General features: G+C 40.1%; 1 protein-coding gene across 1 annotated transcript in view; it reads right to left on the bottom strand.

The window, feature by feature from the left end:
- Window positions 1–23,971, bottom strand: part of TRIM16 (tripartite motif containing 16) — a 61,513-nt gene that overhangs the window by 5,554 nt on the left and 31,988 nt on the right. The window contains exons 2-4 of the mRNA XM_060764523.2: window positions 14,594–14,666; window positions 6,262–6,896; window positions 1,482–1,577 (exon numbers count right to left, since the gene is read on the bottom strand). Of these exons, the coding sequence (XP_060620506.2) occupies window positions 1,482–1,577; window positions 6,262–6,831 (666 nt within the window). The 5' untranslated portion in view covers window positions 6,832–6,896; window positions 14,594–14,666. The remainder of the gene's footprint in view (window positions 1–1,481; window positions 1,578–6,261; window positions 6,897–14,593; window positions 14,667–23,971) is intronic.

Raw genomic sequence — 23,971 nt, 5'->3', positions numbered from 1 at the left:
GAAGATAGCAAAAAATTGTATTTGTCACTCTACTGTTATTTTAATGACCAACCCTATGACAATGCATCTGCTATGCAGAAATCTGACTCAGAGGCTTATTTGCTGGGTGCTACCGTTAAGCTGTTTCTTCAACAAAACCTCTGTATGGATGAAGTTGTCATTCTACTCATTACTTTCTAACATGTTGGACCTTGCAAGTAATGTGACCTAATCTAGATGAGATAGGAAGTGCTGTGGTTATGAGGAACACTGATTTAGGAATAGAGTTGTAGTCTGCTTTGGACAGAATTGTTTTGTCTTTAGTTGAGGAGACCTTCTGGATAGTCCAGTTCCTAGACAGGAACACACATCTATGCCATATTGCCAGGTCTGTAAGAGACCATTATTACATATTGCTCCATTACATTAGCCATACTTTTGGGGATGGTAATTCTCCTGACCTTCATTATATAATTAAAGCTATATAATTATATAAACAGGGGTTTTTTTAGTCTCTTTATAAATTTTCACCTGGACAGTGTGGCACAGAAAAACACAGGGCCTTACTGTTTGGTTTCAGTCTAAAGTAGTCAGAGCAGACAATGAATGTCACTCTGCATTATGTCATCATCTTTGTTGTTGATGTTATTATTGTTATTGCTACTATTAACTTTATTTATACCCCATATTTTGTTTCAGCATGCAAAAGAAAACAAAAAGGATGACAGAAAAACTTGAACTGCATTGTGTATCAATGAGGCAGCATTTCTCTAAGTCTCAAGAAAAAAGTAAGGAATCTGATATATTCAGTATTCACAAAACCCAGTGGTTTTGAATGTTTTAAATATCCCATTGCCATAGCTCCCCCCACCACAGGACTACTTAATTGCTTCATCAGATGGCAGTCAGCGATACTTCACTTCGTAGAGGGGCATGGGGAACCTGGAGCCCCATGACTTTCATAGTTCAGCTCCAGTAGAAGGCAATCACATGGGGGAAGCGTGAGCACATGTGGTGTGGTCCAGGTCACCCACCAAGCCAGCTGGCTCCCATCACAAGATGCCAGCGTGGCTCCGTGGGTGGAAGGTGGGGCTGGCGCATGCCACCGCCAGCCTCACCCTCCACCCATGGAGCTGTGCCAGAGTCATGTGATGGAAGCCGGCCAGCTTGGTGGGTGACCAAGGCTAAACTGCTGCATGTTGCTGAAAATTAGCCCTGTGTGTAAAGATATATGTAGCTAATACCTATTACTCTAATGAGTAACTACAAAACTTTGGGAAGAGCACTATGTTGAACATTCTGCATCATTGCAAAAAAAAAATCCAGCTCCTTTGCATCTTTGAACATTTTTTTCTGCTGCTGCTGCTGCTGCCAAGAAAAGTGGGGGAAGATCTACTTAAAAGGGATAGAACCAGAGGCTAGTCTGTACAAGGTTGTAATGCCCTAACTAGGCATTACAACCACTGAAATATAAGCACAAAATGAGGCAATGTAATTCTTACCACTATGGATTCTGAATTTTTCTGCAGTTTAATTATTGCATTTTCAGCTGACTTTAGCTTCCAGTCATATTCTGCTTGGAGTTGAAGAAGTTCATACTGTGGATAGACAAAGCAAGAGTTATTAACAGAAGCAATACAACATATATTTTTTCAAATTAATGAATAAAATTGCCTTCTTATTTCTTTTATGACAATTGGGGTAGGAATTCTAGCCTATAAGGGCCTAATTTCTTCTGCTGGCTGGATCTACACCAGTGGTTCTCAACCTGTGGGTCCCCAGGTGTTTTGGCCTACAACTCCCAGAAATCCCAGCCAATATACCAACTTATTGTTGAAGGCTTTCATGGCCAGAATCACTGAGTCGTTGTAGGTTTTTTTGGCTGTATGGCCATGTTCTAGAAGCATTTTCTCCTGATATTTTGCCTGCATCTATGGCAGGCATCCTCAGAGGTTGTGAGGTTATAGATGCAGGAGAAATGTCAGGAGAAAATGCTTCTAGAACATGGCCATTCAGCTTGAAAAACCTACAACAACACATAGAATCATAGAATCATAGAATCATAGAGTTGGAAGAGACCTCATGGGCCATCCAGTCCAACCCCCTGCCAAGAAGCAGGAATATTGCATTCAAATCACCCCTGACAAATGGCCATCCAGCCTCTGCTTAAAAGCTTCCAAAGAAGGAGCCTCCACCACACTCCGGGGCAGAGAGTTCCACTGCTGAACGGCTCTCACAGTCAGGAAGTTCTTCCTAATGTTCAGATGGAATCTCCTCTCTTGTAGTTTGAAGCCATTGTTCCGTGTCCTAGTCTCCAAGGAAGCAGAAAACAAGCTTGCTCCCTCCTCCCTGTGGCTTCCTCTCACATATTTATACATGGCTATCATATCTCCTCTCAGCCTTCTCTTCTTCAGGCTAAACATGCCCAGTTCCCTAAGCCGCTCCTCATAGGGCTTGTTCTCCAGACCCTTGATCATTTTAGTCGCCCTCCTCTGGACACTTTCCAGCTTGTCAACATCTCTCTTGAATTGTGGTGCCCAGAATTGGACACAATATTCCAGATGTGGTCTAACCAAAGCAGAATAGAGGGGTAGCATTACTTCCTTAGATCGAGACACTATGCAGTTTACCAACTGTTTAAATTGCAGTTTATGGATCTACATTAGCCATATAATCCAGCAATAGGTGTTAATTCAGATAAAACAGGCATGGTGTTCATTTGAAAAACTGATCCATGTTAAGGTGTTTTGGAGAGAATTGCAGTTCCCTTGGTGAAGACAGTTCCCAATTCAGAGATATGCCTGGACCTAGTCTTATTCATAGATTATCAGGCAGCATCTGTTAGGATTGTTTTTGAACTCCATCAACTGATATGCCTTCTGTGTCTTTTCCTAAAGAAAGCAAATTCAAATGCAAGTTTTGGCCTCTATAGATTAGATTAACACAGTGCATTTTGCATGGCGTGACCTCTGTAAAATATTCAAAAAATATTCTGCATACAACAGGCATAATGTTATCTGGAGCCTGTTACTCCAGAATTGTTCTATCTAAAGTGGCCGCAGCTTAGTTTCTAGGAATGGCCTATAAATCTGGCCTTTCCCTGCATTAACCTATCTAATTCACTGCAGGTACCACTGGAGCTTTGCTCTACATGCCACTAGTTTGAAATTATTTGGGTTTGCAATCAGCACTCCCTCCCCCAAGAATCCCAGTTAGCAATTTCCTTACTGGCTTCCCCCCATGATAAAATGTTTTTATTCTGCCAACTTTGGTATATTGTTAACATTTTATTATTCCCACACCTCGCCATTAGAATATTTTTCACTTACTCTTTTTAGTTTTCAATAGATTTATTATTGTTTGGATTTTTTTATTTTATGATTTTTGCTAACCATATGACAGCATCAAGGGCCATCATGGACAAATGAATAAACGATAGGCATGGGGAGGGGGCATCTTTTACATAGAAAGCTGAGTTGTTAATGTTTTAATAAACACATTGAAAAATAAATAAGAGATTTGTTTCTACAGAGGGATGAGAACACAATGAAATCCATGTATACGTGTACTTTGATTTGAAAGTTTTCATTTGACTGAATAGTTTAGATTCGTGTGAGCTGTATAAATGTCACATTCAGGCAGCAAAAATAATGCATTCATTTTTGGCGTTGGACCTTCTGAGTACCTTGCCTCAGAGGTTTCAAGTTCATTCTATGCAGGCACATGAAAAATGCAAACAGGATTCAAATTAAACACACACACACACACACCACAAAGGATTTCAGTTTCATCCCTCTGAACAATTCCTCACCTAGGACTAAAAGGCAGCATGGAATAATTGGAGTTGGGAAACAGGAGTGATGAACCTAACATAAATTCCTGTGCTTTTCATTCGAATGGAATTCTAATAGTTCTCATACCCTGGAGAAGGCGAGGATGGACAGAAAAGGCAAGGAGTTCACACCACATCAGTTGTCATAACAGATAGGAATGCCTGTCAACTCCACCTAAACTATGATTCATTGCCATTTCTGGAATTATTTTCATATTATAACAGCCTCAGGGTTGGAAAGTCTCAGCATGGAAATATGAGATATGGAAAAGATTATCCATAAGAAGATCATTGTTCAAAACTGGATTGAAATTTAAACAGTTTCCAATGAAACAGATAGATCTCTGAGGTGATCATTTAGGACAGCTTGCTTTTTAACTCTGCATTTGCAAGGTATTAGAAACTCTCGAGAATGCAATTGTTTGAGTTTGTCGAAACATCTCAATGTAAAATCCAGTGGTGCATTTTTAGCACTGGCAACTGTGGATATGCACTCTTTTAAATAACATTCACTTCTTTGCTAGAGATAGGATATGACAGGACTTACTGAGGTGGAATGGAAAGGCAGAAAAGAGGAAGTTAAAGCCTATATTGTTCTTAATTGCCCCATCAGGCTTAATTTTACAGTTGGGAGAAAGGCAATATGTTTTGTGGTTTTAATTTTTTTTTTTTTAATTGTGAATTTTCAACATTATTTTTGATGCTCTGGAAGAACAGAGGCATACGAATGCAATAAATAAATACATAAATGCCATTGACTGTTTGCTATTTTTTCAATGTAGTTATATAGGGTAAGACCCATTTAAAACATTCCTAATTTTCTTTCTTTCACTTCAGGGTCTGATGAATTAGCCATCTGATCTATCCAACCAAGCACCCTCTGCCTTGCCAAGATTACTTAAGACCTGTGTTTGTCTGGTTTCATCCCATGTCTTGGAACTGAATTGATTCCCTAAAGAATTTGTCTTTCCTTCCTTAACCTCTTCAGCACTGTCCAACCTCAAAACTTTTCAAACACTTTGGTAGGTGTGAGCAAAGGTGACATAGGTATCGATAGTTGGGAGTATGACTGGGGAATCTTGTTTCAACATGGGGTTCTAGGGGTGATTCCTGAGCAACTCCCATAACCTCAGCCCCAATCTCAGAATGATATAAATGGTAGATTAGTGCAAATAAATATGAAAAAGTGAAAGATGAATATGCATTTGTTAATGTAACTATTATTGTTCTTTCTCTCCCCCTCTGTGGCAACCATAAAAGATTTTTCTCAGTGACAACCATTCAAAAATGTCAGACTTTTCAAAGGATTTAGGTGGGTCCAATGTAATTTAGGTGAGTATGATGTGAAAAGATTAAGTCTCAGATAGGTGGTTCTAATACACTGGAGACAGTATGCCAAACAGAGCAAATATAAATCTTTTGTCAGGTAGAGCAGAGCTCAACCCAGCAAGCTTGTGTGGCATCTTAGAAACCATAGGGAAACACTTGCCTTAGATCTAAACATAGACCTTCTGGGCCATCATTTTATTCACACAATGACCATCCTGGTTTCTATGGGAAGCCAACCAACATGACGCAAGTACAACTATAATACATTATCTTGAAATTGATGTCATGCAGAAGAAAGGGAGAAGGGGAGGGGAGAGAAACAGTGGACTCATAACTAGAAGATTTGAGAGCGCTCTTCATCAGTGAATTTTATTGATCCACTTTTTAAACTATTCAACTTTGTGGCCATCCATAGAACTTTGGGAACTAAGCCTTCAGTGAAAATCATTAGCTCTTCTAATTCCGTAACCTTCCAGGAGCAACATTTTTGCATTGTATTGTCTATACTACTAAGGATTGAACTGGTTATGTGACCGCCAGAAATACACGCATAAATCTCCATTTGACATGCAGCCAAGATTTCTATGCCAAAAGTTGATTTATATCAGTTTCTGAATAGTCTGTCAGCAGCCACATAGCTGCTTCAGTGTTTTGCAACACAGCCAAGGTTGGTGTGCCTGTAGATAACATTTGGCAACACAGCCATGTTCTTTAGCAGAAAGCAAGCAAACTACAGTTCTGTTCATCCAGACATCTCTTGTATAAAGCAATCAATCCTTTTTACAAGGATGGCCTAAGATTCAGAGTACTCCAGTTACACAGTCATAAAAACTCCAGGTATCCCACACTGATATCACAACCTTATGCAAGTTTACTCAGAAGGAGGCCCAGCTCCCTTCAGTGGGGCTACTCCCTAGTGAACATGTGAAGACTGTACTCCAAGAGCCATCTAACAGGGGTTGCTTAATCTCCCTTTGGCATGCCCCACCCACCTCGAAGACTGTGAGTCAAAGAGAAAACTGTTCAGCCTTGTATTTTCAAGCAATTAAATGCACAATGACACTCCCCCTTAAAACATACACATCCCAACACATAACGATACACAGAAATCCACACTTTACCTCCTTTTCTTTCCTGGCCACTTCACAAGTATCTACTTTGTGCTCCAGGTGTCCATCAGCAAGGCACTCCTCACAGACGCATGTAAGGTCAGCATGGCAGAACCAACTGAGATGTGCCCTGTGGGCTTCACAGCTCTCTATGTCAATATCTTTCCGTGGGTCCATAAGCTTGTGTGTCTGGAGTTTGACATTCTCCAAGTGAGGCCGCAAGTGATCCTGGCAATAATTTACCATGCAAGTCAAACAGGATTTCACTGCCTGTACTTTTTCAACCAAGCAGAAGTCACAAAGAATCTCTTCTTCCTCCACTGCGTCCCCTTCTCTGCTTGAGCTCATGGGATCCGGTGGCTCCCCCTTAGTTTCATTTTTAGTCAGATCATCTCCCGGCTTGTTATTATTGCTGTGGCTGTCTTTTCTTTCAGATTCTGACAGATTTTCTGTGACATTCTTCAGTCCCACACTTTCATAATCTTCTTCATGGAATGGTGGTCCGTTCACCACAGGGATTGCGTCCTTCAGCACCAACTCTTCACAGACTTCTTCACAAAGACTTGATTCCGGATCATCCATTTTCTAATCTCTCCTGTACAAAGGCACTCCTCTAACTGCTGCTTCCCAAGGTGTTTGCATTATATCTGCACAGTCGAGAAATGAAAGAACAATCACACTTGAACACTCCCGACTAGGTGGCTGCCTCAGGATATTAACTCCTTCCTTCCTTCCTTCCGGTTTGCAGAAGCATGACTGAAAATTATGCAGCCTGTGAGTCAGTGAAGTAAGCGAAGGGCATGCCTGGCCTCTTCCACATCAAGAGAGCTGTATAGAGAAGTGCCGGCCCACAGGCACCTTCCACAGACAACTTGAAAGGGTGGGGAAGTTTAAAACCTTCTTCCATTCAACTTTAAGAAACAGGTTCTCTGCTCAGCAACTGCCTGGACTTCTTACTCTTTCCTTTACTAAAACTTTTGGCAATGTTCACAGGCCAAGCCTTTCTCAAATGTCACTCAGGCCCCTTCTACTCTACCCTGAATCCCAGGATCTGATCCTTGATTGCCCGCTTTAAACTGGATTAAATGAGTCTCCACTGCCAGTTAATCTGGAATAATCAGATCCTGGGATATAGGGGCCCTATTTGAAAAGTTGACCAAATTGCTATAAGTCACTAACAATTTGAAAGCAAACAATATCAGCAACAGTAATGGCTAGGTCCATCATAGGAACCCCTGGCCTAAGCAAAACACTATATCATAGACAAAATTTCCAAGTTAATTAATTGTCCAGGGAAATAGGATAAGAAAAAAAAATAAAGGAACAGAATGGAACCACTTCAGGCTCTTCAAAAATTACATGGCACATATCACAAACCTAATGAAATTGTTATTATGATAGTTTGGATAAAGTAATAAAGAGTTAGGGGTATAAAGTTTTAATTAGGAATAAGAGTCTGTAGCAATTCTCATTTCTGCTTCAACTGCTGCTCAATATTAGTTATAAAGGTCACAACTTTTGTTTTAGAGAATTGTACACATTCTAGAGGACCACGACTTGACAGAAAATTCAGCTGTTGTCTATTGGTGTGTGGTGTGGTGTGGGGGGGGGGGGGGTCCCTCAGGACCTTCTGGAGTCTCTCACATATATCTTTAGCATAATAATAATAATAACTATTATTATTATTATTATTATTATTATTATTTCTTTATAACCTGTCCTCTTTCCCCAAAGGGGCTCAACATACAAATGAAACCACAGAGAGAAATTGTTCAGAGCTTTGCCTGTGTAGTATTCTGATGATGCCCAGCTCTATTATTCCTTGCTGCCTAATTCCAATAAACCCATTACCTAACATGTGCAATTGACTGAATGGTCATCATCAAATTGAAGCTTATGGCACAGGTGTTCCTGGTTGATTGAAATTCAGATCTGGGAATAAGGCTTCAGCTTGTGTTAAATAAGGTTACACTGCCCCGAAGATGCAAGTTTATGGTTTCAGCATGTTTTTTGTTTGCCTTGTAATTTGAATCAAATTTGTTAAATTTTGTGCTTACGAGGTGATATTCAATACATGGGTGTGGCCTGCACCAAAAAAATTAAAAATCAAAACTTACCCCATACTTTTTCATTTTATTTTTGTAAACTTCGGAAGGCTCCCAAAGTCAGTTTCCTTTTCAGCATAAGGAAGCAAAGTAAAGCCAAAAAGCCTGCCTTAGTGCCTTGCCTTTTCTCTAAATCAATGGAGTCTCAGCATTAGGAGAAGGGGGGAAAGGGGGGGCAGTGTTTGCTGGGAACAGCACAGAATTCTGGGAAATGTAGTTTTGGAAGGGAGGGGCTGTATGTCAGATAATTTAAAAGGCCCTGCCCAAAACTACATTCCTCAGAATGCACCAGCATCAGAAAGCACCAATTATGGTAGCAGAGAGAGAGATTTGTCCCTCCCTAACAGCAACCAGTGAGAGTTCCAATTAATGGTCTAATCTGTAAAGAGGAGGACTGACAGATACTTCTCGTAAGTAAATTTCTGTGCTTTGCTGGAAAGAAATCCCTAAATGAATGGCTCCATACTATAGGGGAAGCATATTAAATTCCCCAAAAATCTGTGGATAAGTGAAACATTCTGAAATTTGGTGGGCTAACAGTAATAGTTCTACAATTGTAGCAACTTTCACCCCAATAGCTTTTAAAAAATAGGGAGAAAGGAGCCCTTGAAGTTTGCCCAATTATCATTATTTATTTATTTATTTATTTATGAAGTTTATATGCTGCCCTTCTCACTCCAAAGGGGACTCAGAGCGGCTTACAAGTAAAAAGTAAATACAATCTATTATTATCATAGCACAATATTAATATTATATATTACATTGTACTATAACATTATACTGTAATATTAGTAATATTACATTTAATATAAATATATATAATTATAATATCATTTTGTTAGTAGTAGTAGTATATTGTATTACATTATAATATTATCAATATTATATGTATATACAATATATTATATTATAATATAATATAATATATTATATTATAATATATTATAAGCACAGTGCAGGAGACAAGATGGAACTGCCTTGATGGCCCCTCACTTCATTCTGATCTCAGAGCAGCAGTTGGTGCTGGAGGGCTCCCAACCGATGACACTGGAGGCAAGATGGAACTGCCTTCATGGCCTTTCTTTTATTTTGATCTCAGAGCAGCAGTCGGTGCTGAAGGGGGGGGGGGGGGGTTATATGCAATTACTGTAACGAAATAGTAATGTAATTTTGTTACTTTCATTATAGTAACTTTTTTCACTATACATACTTTTTTTTCATCAATGAAAAGGATTGTTTTTTCCCACAGTCCAGTGTGATGGATTTAATCTTATGGTCTCATTTCCTGATCTGAGATGCAACAATACTTTAGAAACACTTTAGAAATGAAATGCCAGCGCCCCCCCACCCCCCTTGAACCATTTTAAATGGATCGTACATCCCTAAAAGGTAGAGCTATAAGTGCAGTCACACCTATTTGGTTTTCCAATATTGTTTATTTTTAAAGGGAAGTGTTATATCAAAAAGAACTACTCAGCTCTGGCACTATCCTGCCTCTGGTTCAACCCCACATCAACTCTGACTTTCCCACTTCTAGCACATGACCTTTGGTTCACTACCTCCAGGGAATGTGGCCTTGGCTTAGATGCCAGCAAATAAAAAAGTTGCTGTATCATTTTCCAGACTCCCAGTTACACTCCATTAAATTTCAGCTCCAGCTAAATTGCAATCTATACATTGATAATGGCTAATATATTCTTTCATTACTAGTTTAGACACTGAGACCTAACTAGACCCAGGTTTTGGTCTGTTACATCTTGTGTATTGTCCTGGATTCATATTTCTCTTGTAAAATATTCCTTATGTAAACATACAAAGCAATAGGCTTCTGCTTAAGAGGCAAAAAAACTATCTGGCAACTGCAGTTTTGAAGCAGTATTACATCATCTTTATCTACCATACTTATTGGCCAGAGATTGATATTTGAATGCAGCCTTGCTGAAGGTATTATTTCTGCTTCATATATTTGCTGGTTAATACAGAACCTTACTTCACACATGGCATTTCAAGGTGAATGGATCTCTTAAAACAGATTACACAATCTGCAATGCTAAATCATTCATCAAAAGAAGTTCTTTAAAAAAAATTAAAAAGTTGGAGGGAAGGTGGGGTGGATTCAGCCTGTTATTTTGTAATCTAATACCAAACTGACAGGACAAAATATTCACTGAGCTCATACTGAAACTCCCAGGATCTTTAGCTGATGAGCTCAGAGGGCAACCAGTCACCCTATAGTGATTTATTCATTGCCACTTAATTCACTCAGTGTTGATGTGCCCCCCTTCCCAAGCAACCACCAAATACTCGTACAATTCAGACTGGTACCTGGGGAAAACTGGCAATGTAAGGTACTGTGCAAGGGGATCGCTTCAGAAAAGACACTGGAGAATGCTGAGAGAGAAGTCCTTTACTCCTATATTGTGTGTTTGCCATTGAAGTCATTTGTTGATTTATGGTGACCCCATGAATTTCATAGGGTTTTGTTGATTAAGGAATACTCCAGGGTGGTTTCCTTTTTCTGTAATATAGCCTACAGCATTTCGTATTTAGTGGCTTTCCAGCCAAGGAATAACTAGGGATGACTCTGCTTCACAGGATGACTCTGCTTCAGACAGGGTTTAATACCTTTATTGTATTTAGGCATGTTGTTATACTGCTCTGAACTATCCATATAGGGTGTTTCCAAACAGGGTTTAAACCAATGACTAATTTAGTTTGGTATATGGAATACAGATAGCTACTGTTTACTTCTTTGCCTCAAATGGTAAAACATCCAGACCTGGGCATGAGAAGTTCCTACATCTATTTTGTAAAGTGAAAATGAGAACTTTAACAAGGGGCATATATACAGTGATACCTTGACTTAAGAGTTTAACTTGTTCTGTGACCGAGCTCTTAACTCATTCACATGGAACAATATAAAATATCACCTTTAACATGGTGGAAGCACAAATCTGAAGCAAGGAAGCACAAAGTGAAGAGACAGAAGCATCCTTTTCTTCATATTGTTCTCAATCCAGCCTCCCCTCTTCTTTGGCTCTCTCTCCCCTCTCTCTTCATGAAGCCAAACATTCCAGGAATGAAATCCACACAAAATCAACCAACCCAAAGTTCCTCAAAGCGGATAAGAGCAAAGCGGACAGCAATCTCCCAAAGCACACAAGAGCATGAGGCACAGAGGTTGTTGGCTGTTCTCTTGAAGCCCTAAAGTCCTGTACTCCCCCTGGCACTAGTGCTTAACTCAAAATGCTGCTTTCATGTCAAAGTGAAACACAGGCCAAGCAATGGCTCTTAACTCAAAATGCTCTTAAGTTGGGATACTCTTAAGTCAAGCTTCCACTCTACTGCTCTTTGAAGCTCCCTTTTTCTCTTAACAAAATAGTTACACGAGTATATATTTATTGTGATTTGAAAGGGGGGGTTTGGGGCAGAGGAATGAGGTGAGAGTATTACTTTCGACAGCAAGTTCCTAACAACAGCTCCAACAACTGACAAAATTAATACTAGCACTATGTGGAGATGTAATATCACAGATTCTGGCTGCTTTGGTTTAGAACGTTAGAAAATCTGGATTTTATCATCATCTGGAAAGGGTCCTAGAATTAAGTGCACTGTTCTGCTCCATTGCAAAATGCGGGAAACCTGCATTTTGCTTTGCTAATAAAAAGAAAAAGAGTTAAGGCACATAAAGCAAAACAAACCAAAGAAACTTTCCAGGGAATCATATAAATCCCCCAAATGCATTGAAGCTTGCAGAAATTTGAATCCTGTTTATCAAGAGAAAAGCACATTAATCCCTGCTTTTCTTGTTTTATAACCATTAAAGTGCAGTGCACAGTAATTGTACACTATCAATGTTTATGGCCTTCATGCAGAGCTACATCATGCCTAATAGGATAAATCATAGTCAGAAATGATGGATGGGAAATGGAATGGAAACATTAGCAAAAATGGAAAATAACAGCATTGTGACTGGTATGACATTTTATCCACTATTATGACTGGACATCACCCAGTTGATTAGAATGATTTCTATTAATATGATGAATGTGGCTGATTTTCATAAGTCGTCCTCATGTGTCATGAAGACAGACAGTAGTGGTTCAGGAAGTTTTTTTGTTTTGTTTTTTTGTTTTTTGTTAGCATAGACAAGTGTAAAGCAGCCATTAAGAAGAACCTCCTTCACATTCCCGTCAAACATGCCTTTATGACCTTTAGGCTTGCCCGATCTCTGGACATGGACCCTCTTCTGTTGTTAGAACAATGAAAAATCTCAGGACTGACTTGGAAATTGTGCACATACCTTGGAGTTTTATATTTGGATGGTATACGCTATATAACTGTGACTGATGATTTATGCATCCTTGTAATATCAATAGGACCTGCCTCTCTGTACCTAGGCCTCAGCAGGATTTTGTCCCAAAATCTCAGAGCCTGAGATAATCGGACCTGGGAAACCTAGAGGTTTGTGTATCCCAGTTATGCTTCCCATTGCTCTACATCCAACTTCTTCTGCCCATTCTTCCTCTTCTGGTACCAAGTTGCCTGTTGAGTGAAAAAGATCTGTTTGGTGCTTCACTCCAGGTTAGCTTTCTCTTTGAAATGTAATTAAATGGGCAGTATAAACTGCATTATATGATTCTACACTGTTTCAAACTGCATTATATGGCAATGTAGCAGGACCCTTGGTTTCCCTTCTATGGCTGCACTTCCAGCTGACACTTCAGGCTTCCAGGAGAAAGCAATGCTTGTTGATGTCTCTGCTGCTCTGCCACTATCACAAACTGGAGCTCAGCACTCTTGTTTTTCCTTTCAAGGAAGACTATGGGGGGAGGGGAGAGAGAGTCAAGTTGATTTTGGGTATGAGAATAATATTTCCAAAGTGATAGCCAAGTTACACTGCTGCAACAAAACAACCAAGAGTTCTAGGGCACCATAGACCCTAACAAATTTATTAGAGCATGAGCTTTCATGGACAGTAGCCAACTTTTCTCAATCTATACTGATGAGATACCAGGCCGTAATACTCAAATTATATTTATTTTCATTTACAGTGAAATTTCTAGCCAACTTTCCCTCCTGACCAGGGACAATGAAAGTGGAAAATTAAATATAAAAGGATGGAAGCCAAAAATAATAATAAACCACATGCTTCAAATGTAATGAAATCATAATAATAATACAACCTGACTTGAAAAATAATATAAGAACAAATGTGCACTCATGGTTTCCTCCAATGAATCTTGGGAAGAAGAATGAAAACACTTCATTAGAGGGCATGGAAAATTTTCTGTTGGATGTGCCACACATAATCAGACCTGCTCAAAAGCATTTTACTTCTCTTGGGAGTAAATAAAGAAGTGAGCACAGAGATTACATTTGAAATCTGATTAAGAAAGAAGTAAGAGTCGCAAAGGAGGCACAGTATGCTTTATAACATAAATCCCTATGTACAAAGTTACTTAGTGTACCACATTGGACAATTCATATGATGAGGAAACCACAGGAATATTTGGGGTAAGAGAAGTATTTTTGGCATGTTAGAGGCCTTATGTCATGGCATCGACTCTACCCAGAAGGCAAACCATAGAAATGTCCATTGTGTAGAAAGAATGTTTCTTTAGCCTTAGATTAACTTTTCTTCAAGGGGCACTCTCACTTTACATCAGAGAATCTACACTGAATAAATCAAATAAATATATTGACTGACAAAGTCTCCTCTGGTCATCAGATTGTATATGCCAAAGGGGAAGCACTAGGAAAGTGAATCAATCAGATGGTTTGAAAGATTTGTCAAAGTGAATAATCTTCCCATCCATTAATGTGTGCCAAGTTCTTGATGTATTCCACCACTCTGTTGAAATATATGATAGAATTTGTGATCACTGCTGTTTTGAACCTATAAAGTATTTTCAAGATGTCCTCCTTTACTGTAAACAAATCCTGTGTGACCATGTTGATGGCCAGGGATGACAGCAATTATAATCCAATGCAACAGGAAGGTGCTGGCTAATGTGCACTGATGTCCTGGTGCAGAGGGGCAGGGGTGAAAATGTCAGAGATATGATTAGATGTGGCAGACTTCAGGCCAAACATCAGGTCAGGGAGAAAAGGATCAACAAGCCAATTTCCAATGCAGTGTAGACTGTGTTGGAGAAACTGGAAAGAGATGAAAGTCCTAAGACAAGGCAGGGGTTACGATGTGACATAGCAGTCAGAAAAAGGAAGAAAGAACATACCTAAAGTCCTTGCACTGAAAATATATTCTTCTTTGAATGATGAGCTGATTCAGCCACAATGGTTTTATAAGGCCTGGTTAAAGATGGAAAAATTTGTTCAGATTGCATTTCAATGAGAAATTTCCACATTTGCATTTTCCGAACCTATGTCATAATGAGAAAGCAAATATCCTTACCACATGCATGAACTGGATGGTCTCTCAACTCTAACATCCTATGTTTCTATGATTTACAGTTCTCTGACATTTCCCAGACAAAATTGGAGACAAACATATATAAGCCCATAGAAATCACCATTCGGAGTTCTTTTTTTAAAAAAAAAATATTATAGTGTGCACAAGGAACAAAACAGACAACAGAAAAACAAAAAAGAAAACAGAAAAAGATCTATAAAATAGAAAGCAAGTTTACAGAATGGCATGCAGTCATTACTCATTAAACATTTGAAAAAAATGTAGTTATTATACCTTAACATTTATTGTCCCTCTCTAACCCCACACCCATGAACCCGACCCCATGACCTCCAACACCCATCAATATGGATCATGTCATTCGGAGTTCTCCTATCTAGTCTAAAATCTACAGTTGTCGATCAACCACATTAATTTGCAATTATCATGGTACTATACTAGGAGGTTCTCGAAAGAGCTCCACAGACTACACACATCATAATTTTAAGATGAGAATTTACATAACTATTTGGGAAAGTGACTGAAAAAATGCTATTGCTCATCATTACTCTTACTGTCATCATTGTTCATAGGTGTTGTTGTTTATGGCAGGCCTTCTGTTAGTGGCAGACACAAATGTTAAAATAACCCTATTCCTGCATATCTTTATTTTTGTTGCTACAGAAATTGCTATTCCCTTTTCCTCTCCAAAGAAGGTGAAGTCCTCCCAAAACCAACACAAAACTGCTGAACCATTCCCAGCCCCTGGAAAGGGGTGGGGGTCATTCAAGTATCTGAGTATGTCCCTGTAGCCAGATGTGAAATTATTATATCAGAACAGACACCCCTGAAGGACTTCCGATGATGCTGTAATTGCTTTTTGTGGGGCTCTGGGGACATAGTGAGGTGCTGCTGCAGAGCTACTGGATGGCACATATGCTATCCAGTGGGCATATGTGCCACTCTCCTGGTACATATGCCCATTGGATAGAGAGGAAGGTCTTTCAAAGCAGTATAACAGGGACCTCATCACATTAATGTGGTCCAGCATTCCAATTTCCCAGCCTCCATGGTGAATTGTGGGGGGCAGCAGTGGGTCAATTCCTGTACCCTGCCTCATCACCAGCAGACGCTTATAATATGTGGGGAAATGTCGCCACATGGCTTCCCTTTGCGCTAGCTCCATTGTCCCAAATAGAACACAGGGAGGCTTCCATGTTGGCGGTGCAGTATCTTATGATTGTGCCACCCAGTTGACCCACAGAGCCCCACTGGAAGTGAGACTATGTTGTGAGATTGGTGGTGTGGGGCTCCATGTGTCAACTGGGGCAGAAGCATCCTAGGACACTGAATTTCCATTGTGTGATGAGGTCTTAGGTGTCCACTGTAGTTCTGCGTGTGGAAATGCTATATTCTGCCTAGCTAGGCAATATTGCAACCAATGAATGTCTCCCTCTTTCTTCTAGATCTGAATAATACATGGAAGGTGGTACAAAACAACAGAATGGCTATGGTGTATTCCTAATTTTACTAGGCAGAAAACCATGAAAATGACATCTCACAGAGTATTCTCCTACCACTTTTTTCCAAAGTGCAACATGACCTTTTATTTAACTCTTGATCAGAAGTATTTCATATACAGCCATCAAGTCATATAAAATTTTTAAAAATCCTGGAATGGAGCAAGAACATCAATGCACCCTCCTGTTGCATTGTCCTATCTCCCAAGAATTGGTAGTACTTTTCCCATGGTGTCCATTCTTATTAGTGTTTTTCTTTGATGTAACAGACCACCACAATCATCATCCCTCACACACACTACAAACAGCATGATATGGATGAGGACATGCCATCTCCCATTCTCCACTTGAGATATGAAAACACATAACATGCAACTAAGCCCAGGCTTATTGATATGCCTTTGCATTGGGAAAGTGGAAAGATGACAATCAGAATATGTATTATTTGTTTCAAATTAAACAACATCTATCAAATGTCTTCTATAAGCATTATGCACATTTGAAATGTCAGAAAAAACAGAAATGCAAATGGAAAATCAACTTGTTAAAGCTACAGAAGAAAACAAATAAGATTGAGAGTAAAATGAGATGGACATAAAAAGAGAAAGAAATAGGAGTGGAAACCACTAACTTGTAAACAGGATTGAAATGACAAAGGTGTGAAAGCCTACATACAAAAGGTTTCATCCTGGAGACATAAAAGAAACAATATTGGTGCCCAGCCATTTCTATAGGTTAAATGAATTCATAAGGAGAGAGGCAAAACCTGGTAACGTGTTGATTGTGAGATTTTGGGAGTTCTAATCCAAAACCAAAAACTTTCCCAAGCTTTGAGGCACACTTGGCTCTAACTAAATCCTGGCCTCTGGATAAAATTAAGACCTGAGGACATCATAGACAAAATGCAAAACAGTTCTCTATGTAATATGGAGATGTTTTCTGGACATACCTTTCAAATGGAAAATGAAATGCACATGGTAAATATGTTTTCCAAAATAGCAAAGATATCTAATTCTTTTTTTAAAAAAAACAACCCAATACGTTAATATGCTACATCTAATGTATCTTCTCTATTCTTCTTGTTAAAATAATATTTTTGCTTTCATTTTTTTAAAAAATAAAGTTAAATATATGAATCTTCAAAAATCAAAACCCCACCTAGAAAGTGTAGGAGATTCACATTATTGGAAGAGCACCAAGATGAAAGGATGGAGTGAACTTTGACTTATTAACAGTTAACAGCTTCTTTACAATGGAGTAGTGACTCTGGTCTGAATTTTAGTCCAAATCTAAAGGTACTTTAGGTTGTCAGTGGCTTCATCTACACTGGTGCTTAATACAGAACCAATCTGGAATAGAAATGCTCTCCAATGGCCCCAGAGGTGACCACGCACACCATTTCCAACCCACAACATCAGGTTCAAAGTCAAGCCATTCCAGCCAGGCCATGACCACATTAGTCACTATGAACCATCACCTTGATGTTCATTTTGTGATCACTGTTCCCAGACATCTACAGAGCTTTGTGACAGTTCCTGGCTATTGCAGATGCCCCATGCTGATATCAGCAGAGGAGTGTTTGCAGTCAAGAAGAAAGAGGAAGCCAATCCCATCTCACAGAATCCTAGACTTGAAAGAGACCTCCAAGAGCCATCTGGTCCAACCCATGCAGAAATTCACAATCAAAGCAAACCCAATAGATGACCATCCAGCCTTTTCTTAAAAACCTTCATAGAAGGAGATGCCACCACACTCCAAGGCAGCATATTCCATTGCAGCATAGCTCTTACTATCAGGAAGTTCTTCCTAATGTTTTGGTGGAATTTCCTTCTTCCTGATGATATGAGCACCTTTTTCTAATGTAAGCATGAGGCATTAGTGACAGCCGGGAGATCTCACAGGGCTCAGCAGCCATGTGTGAATGGCAGTGGCAATGACATGAGCCCAATCCATCCCCCTTTCCCTGAGCTGCTGAGCACAAAGAATAAGAAATGGTAGCAGTGGCCTGTGTGGACAGATGATGTAGTAGTCATGGGCGATTTCAACTATCCCAATATTTGCTGGAAAACAAACTCGGCCAAGAGTACAAGGTCCAACAAATTCCTCGCTTGCCTTGCAGACAATTTCATGGTCCAGAAGGTAGAAGAGGCAACAAGGGGATTGGCTACCCTTGATCTCATCCTAACAAATGCGGAGGACCTGATCGATGCGGTCGAAGTGGTAGGATCCTTAGGGGCAAGTGACCATGTGCTCCTGCAATTTGAGGTACAAAGGAAGGCCGAAACTAAGACAAGTCAAACCCGTATTTTGGACTTTAGGAGAGCTGATTTCCAAAAAATGAAGGAAACACTGAGCAGCATTCCGTGGACACAGATACTAAAAGACAAGGGAGTTACGGATGGATGGGAATTTCTCAAGAGTGAAATACTCAAGACGCAATTGCAAACCGTGCCAACAAAGAGAAAAAATAGGACAAGTGCAAAGAAGCCAGAATGGATGTCCAAAGAACTTCTAACTGTGCTAAGACACAAAAGAGACATGCACAAGAAGTGGAAAAAGGGAGAAATCACCAAAGAAGAATTCAAACAAATAGCCAACACCTGTAGGGAAAAGGTCCGCAAGGCTAAAGCACAAAACGAGCTCAGGCTTGCCAGGGACATTAAAAACAATAAAAGGGGCTTCTATTCTTATGTCAGTAGAAAAAGGAAAAACAAGGAGGTGATAGGACCTCTTCGCGGAGAAGATGGGGCAATGCTGACAGGGGATAGGGAAAAGGCAGAACTACTTAATGCCTTCTTTGCCTCGGTCTTCTCACAAAAAGAGAGTCTTCAACCTCAGCAAGATCGAGTGGATGAGGGATTGGAGGACATCCAACCCCAAATTGGGAAAGAAGTCGTCCAGGAATACCTGGCCGCTCTTAATGAGTTCAAGTCCCCAGGGCCAGATCAACTACACCCCAGAGTATTGAAGGAACTAGCGGAAGTCATTTCGGAACCATTGGCAACCATCTTTGAGAGTTCTTGGAGAACGGGAGAAGTTCCAGCAGATTGGAGGAGGGCCAATGTGGTCCCAATCTTCAAGAAGGGAAAAAAGGAGGACCCAAACAACTACCGTCCGGTCAGCCTCACGTCGATACCGGGCAAGATTCTGGAAAAGATTGTTAAGGAAGCGGTCTGCAAACACTTAGAAACAAATGCAGTCATCGCTAATAGTCAATATGGATTTATCAAAAACAAGTCATGCCAGACTAATCTGATCTCTTTCTTCGACAGAGCTACAAGCTGGGTAGATGCGGGGAATGCCGTGGATGTGTAGCGTACCTGGATTTCAGTAAGGCCTTCGACAAGGTCCCCCATGACCTTCTGGCAAGGAAACTAGTCCAATGTGGGCTAGGCAAAACTACGGTGAGGTGGATCTGTAATTGGTTAAGTGGACGAACACAGAGAGTGCTCACTAATGCTTCCTCTTCATCCTGGAAAGAAGTGACGAGCGGAGTGCCGCAGGGTTCCGTCCTGGGCCCGGTCCTGTTCAACATCTTTATTAATGACTTAGATGAAGGGCTAGAAGGCATGATCATCAAGTTTGCAGACGACACCAAATTGGGAGGGATAGCCAATAGTCCAGAGGACAGGAGCAGAATTCAAAACGATCTTGACAGATTAGAGAGATGGGCCAAAACTAACAAAATGAAGTTCAACAGTGACAAATGCAAGATACTCCACTTTGGCAGAAAAAAATGAAATGCAAAGATACAGAATGGGGGACGCCTGGCTCGAGAGCAGTACGTGTGAAAAAGATCTTGGAGTCCTCGTGGACAACAAGTTAAACATGAGCCAACAATGTGATGTGGCGGCAAAAAAAGCCAATGGGATTTTGGCCTGCATCAATAGGAGCATAGTGTCTAGATCTAAGGAAGTAATGCTACCCCTCTATTCTGCTTTGGTTAGACCACATTTGGAATATTGTGTCCAATTCTGGGCACCACAATTCAAGAGAGATATTGACAAGCTGGAATGTGTCCAGAGGAGGGCGACTAAAATGATCAAGGGTCTGGAGAACAAGCCCTATGAGGAGCGGCTTAGGGAACTGGGCATGTTTAGCCTGAAGAAGAGAAGGCTGAGAGGAGATATGATAGCCATGTATAAATATGTGAGAGGAAGCCACAGGGAGGAGGGAGCAAGCTTGTTTTCTGCTTCCTTGGAGACTAGGACGTGGAACAATGGCTTCAAACTACAAGAGAGGAGATTCCATCTGAACATTAGGAAGAACTTCCTGACTGTGAGAGCCGTTCAGCAGTGGAACTCTCTGCCCCGGAGTGTGGTGGAGGCTCCTTCTTTGGAAGCTTTTAAGCAGAGGCTGGATGGCCATCTGTCAGGGGTGATTTGAATGCAATATTCCTGCTTCTTGGCAGGGGGTTGGACTGGATGGCCCATGAGGTCTCTTCCAACTCTTTGATTCTATGATTCTATGATTCTATGATTTTATGACTGGTCTGAATCAGACCTCTTCTTGATATCCACACTACGCTGAAGTCACAAAGTGCTATGGAGTTTCAAACAGACTCTGGAACTTCCTCCAACTTTATGAGCCTAGTCATTCTAGGAACTGAACTTCTGATGTGACCAGTTTGCATTTTACCAAACAATACAGAAAATAAGAGTATTGGCAAAAAAAACCCAACAAAAAAACCCAGAAAAGACAATTACAAACACATGAGCAAAGAACAAAACAATACATGTTAAGAAATGTAGTTAATAATGTGTATATTTAATAATGTGTGTATTATCTATAACCAATGCAAATAACAAATGACCACGAATCCAACAGTCCCGATGGGAATAAAATGCCACAATTTAAAACAAAAAGTTAAGCATGAATGGCACAGCAGTAAAGGTAATCCCAAAAATTGAAACAAGGGATCAACAGACACAAAACACTGTCTAAAGAAATAGCAAGCCAAGAGAAATCAGCTCAGAATAAATATAATCTGTAACAATTTGCAGATATTGAAACAATTTGTTGCTTTTTTGTAGCAATTTACTATATTTCCAATTGCTTTTGCAAATAAGCCACTAGGTGTCACTAGAAGGACAAGGAAACAAAATTGAAAGGCTTCTTTATTCAGAGTTGCTGAAGTTTATAATCAGCTCCCTAATACCATGTGATCATTACTCAGAAAGAGACATTTGAAAGATACTGTGGGTGCGAAAGCATCATCCTACCAATGCCAGTTAACATGCCACTGAATTCAGTCTTTCTCACACACATTTAATTTTCCTAACTTTATTCAAATGCAAAGTTACTTACTTAGGCAATCCCTCCTTGTCTGAGTATGAGGGCCTTCCAAAAACAGTGTCTTGCTGGTGGATATGTAGATGACTGTGGAGCCCTGTTCTTGTCCCACATGTTCTTCCACAGTGAGGGCATCAGTTTCCAGGTGGAAGGCAATCCCGATCAGGGTTGGTTTGACGCGCCTTCCTCTTGGCACGTGTTTCCCTTTCACTGTCCATTTGTTATCTCTAGGTGATAATCAAGCAGCCTTCCAGGTGCTTTGGAATTGCCTCTCCCAGCAGCCCCAGTCAGCATTGGCAATGGTGGGCACTGCTAGCACTTGACAATATCACTATGTAACATGGTTTTTGTTCCTAGGTTATAAATGTCATTTCCTAATTGGTTTTATCATTAAAAAGTTTATGAAACAGTAAAAATTTTGTTTTTGCAGGACATAGTTTTTCAATGAATATCTCATAGAGTCTCAACCAAATCAACAAAGTATATGGCAGCCACAAAAATTAAGTTTCTGGAGCATAACAACTACTTACAAAGTAAATACTGCTCAATTAAACATGAAATAACACTTTCAAACCAGGAACAGAAAATCTTACAACTTTTGTTACATAATGTATATGGAGGGATAGTGTAGCCACAGAACCCCACTCTCTGCCCCGGTGCATGGTAGAGGCTCCTTCTTTGGAAGCTTTTAAACAGAGGCTGGATGGCCATCTGTCAGGGGTGATTTGAATGCAATATTCCTGCTTCTTGGCAGGGGGTTGGACTGGATGGCCCATGAGATCTCTTCCAACTCTATGATTCTATGATTCTATGAAGTAGCATTACATTGTAGTATGGGAGTCGATAGATTCTGTGAACCGATTTATGCCACCAAAACAAGCTCCTCCTGATGACATCATTAGGCAAATAGATAGGTCAGTAGGAAATTGGAAAATCTGGCTTTTTTATACTCTGGGTAGGTCTCTCTCTCACACACACATACACACATCAATATGGCTATCCTGGGAGCTGCAATCCAAAAACTTAAATGTTCTATGGTCTGAGGCGAATAGATATATTTTTTAAAGTTGGTCTGCCCATGGCTGCAATCCAGCATTAACTAGTTGACAGACAGTTGTTATTTTCTATTACTTATCACTAGGGAGCTCTTGAAGAAAAATATTAAAAGTGTAGGGGGGAAGGAGAGAAAATAAACAAATAGAGAAGCTGGGAGAAGGATTGGCAGAAACAGAAGATACTACAGAAAGTCCCTGAGTTACAAACATCCAACTCATGAATGACTCATAGTTAAGAACAGGGGTGAGACAATAGGAAGTGAGACAAATCTACTCAACAGAAAGCATGGCAATGATTTCTAGCAATCTGAAATATGAAAGTGATAAAGTTTTGAAAGAAATTGGAAGCTGGTCTTAGCACACCTGACAGGAAACAAGAAATCAAAACAAGAGAAATGTATTGATCTAGAATTAGAGAGGGTTAAATAAAACTATGCATAAACTCTGCGTAGATGAGTGTCCAGACCCAAGGCAGTGGGTTGCACTGGGGGTGAGCAGAGGGGTATTGTGGGTGGCAGGTTGTCTATGTATGTGTATATGTTTGTAATGTGTATTGTGGTGTATGACAATTTTAAAATAAAAATCCTTTAAAATTTTACAAAAGGAAAGGAAATTCACTTCGATAAAAGTTATTATGGGGAAAAGGTACCTCAAGTGAAGCTTGATCGTCAATCTTTGTTTCCACAAAAAGCCTTTTTTTAAAAAAAATCCAGTATCACAGTCACAGAAAGCAAGGTGAAATCTCCTGAACGGGGCACAGACAGCAAAACAAACACCACAAGGGGTTTTAACCTTTCCCTATGCTATCCAAAGCCAATGTAAAAAAATTTGGCTGGAGTTACACTTAAAAATATGCCTGTTCAGACTTACATACAAATTCAACTTAAGAACAAGCCTACAAAACCTACCCTGTTCATAACTCGGGGACTGCCTGTACACCGCTGTGGCTGACAGTTTGCTTAGGTGAACATTTCAAGTGTTTGCGTCTCTAAGAAGGCTCTGTCTGTGAAAACCGTGTGTGATACTGATACTTGCTAGACTGTAAGATGACACTGGACTATTCGTTATTCATCTGGTCTCATTCAGGACTCTTCCACACAGGCTCAAAACCCCTAATGGGTTTAGGATTAACCTGAGGCATCCAAGCGATGCCTCAGGATTATCCAGATTAATCCAGAATAAACTGAGATTTCCCTATTTACTCTAGATTTTAAAAAACCTGAAAGATCTGGACCTTACTTAAAGGTCCAAATCTTTTCAGGTGTTGGACCTGTGGGAATTGACTCTCAAGACTGCCTTCTGTGAACCCAAGAGTCAACTCTAAGAGCCCAAAGAAGCACA

The sequence above is a fragment of the Anolis sagrei genome, chromosome 2 (assembly GCF_037176765.1).
Source record: "Anolis sagrei isolate rAnoSag1 chromosome 2, rAnoSag1.mat, whole genome shotgun sequence".
NCBI classification, from domain to species: domain Eukaryota; kingdom Metazoa; phylum Chordata; class Lepidosauria; order Squamata; family Dactyloidae; genus Anolis; species Anolis sagrei.
The sequence above is the reverse complement of the archived record's forward strand: the minus strand, read 5'-3'. Positions and strand labels throughout refer to the sequence as shown.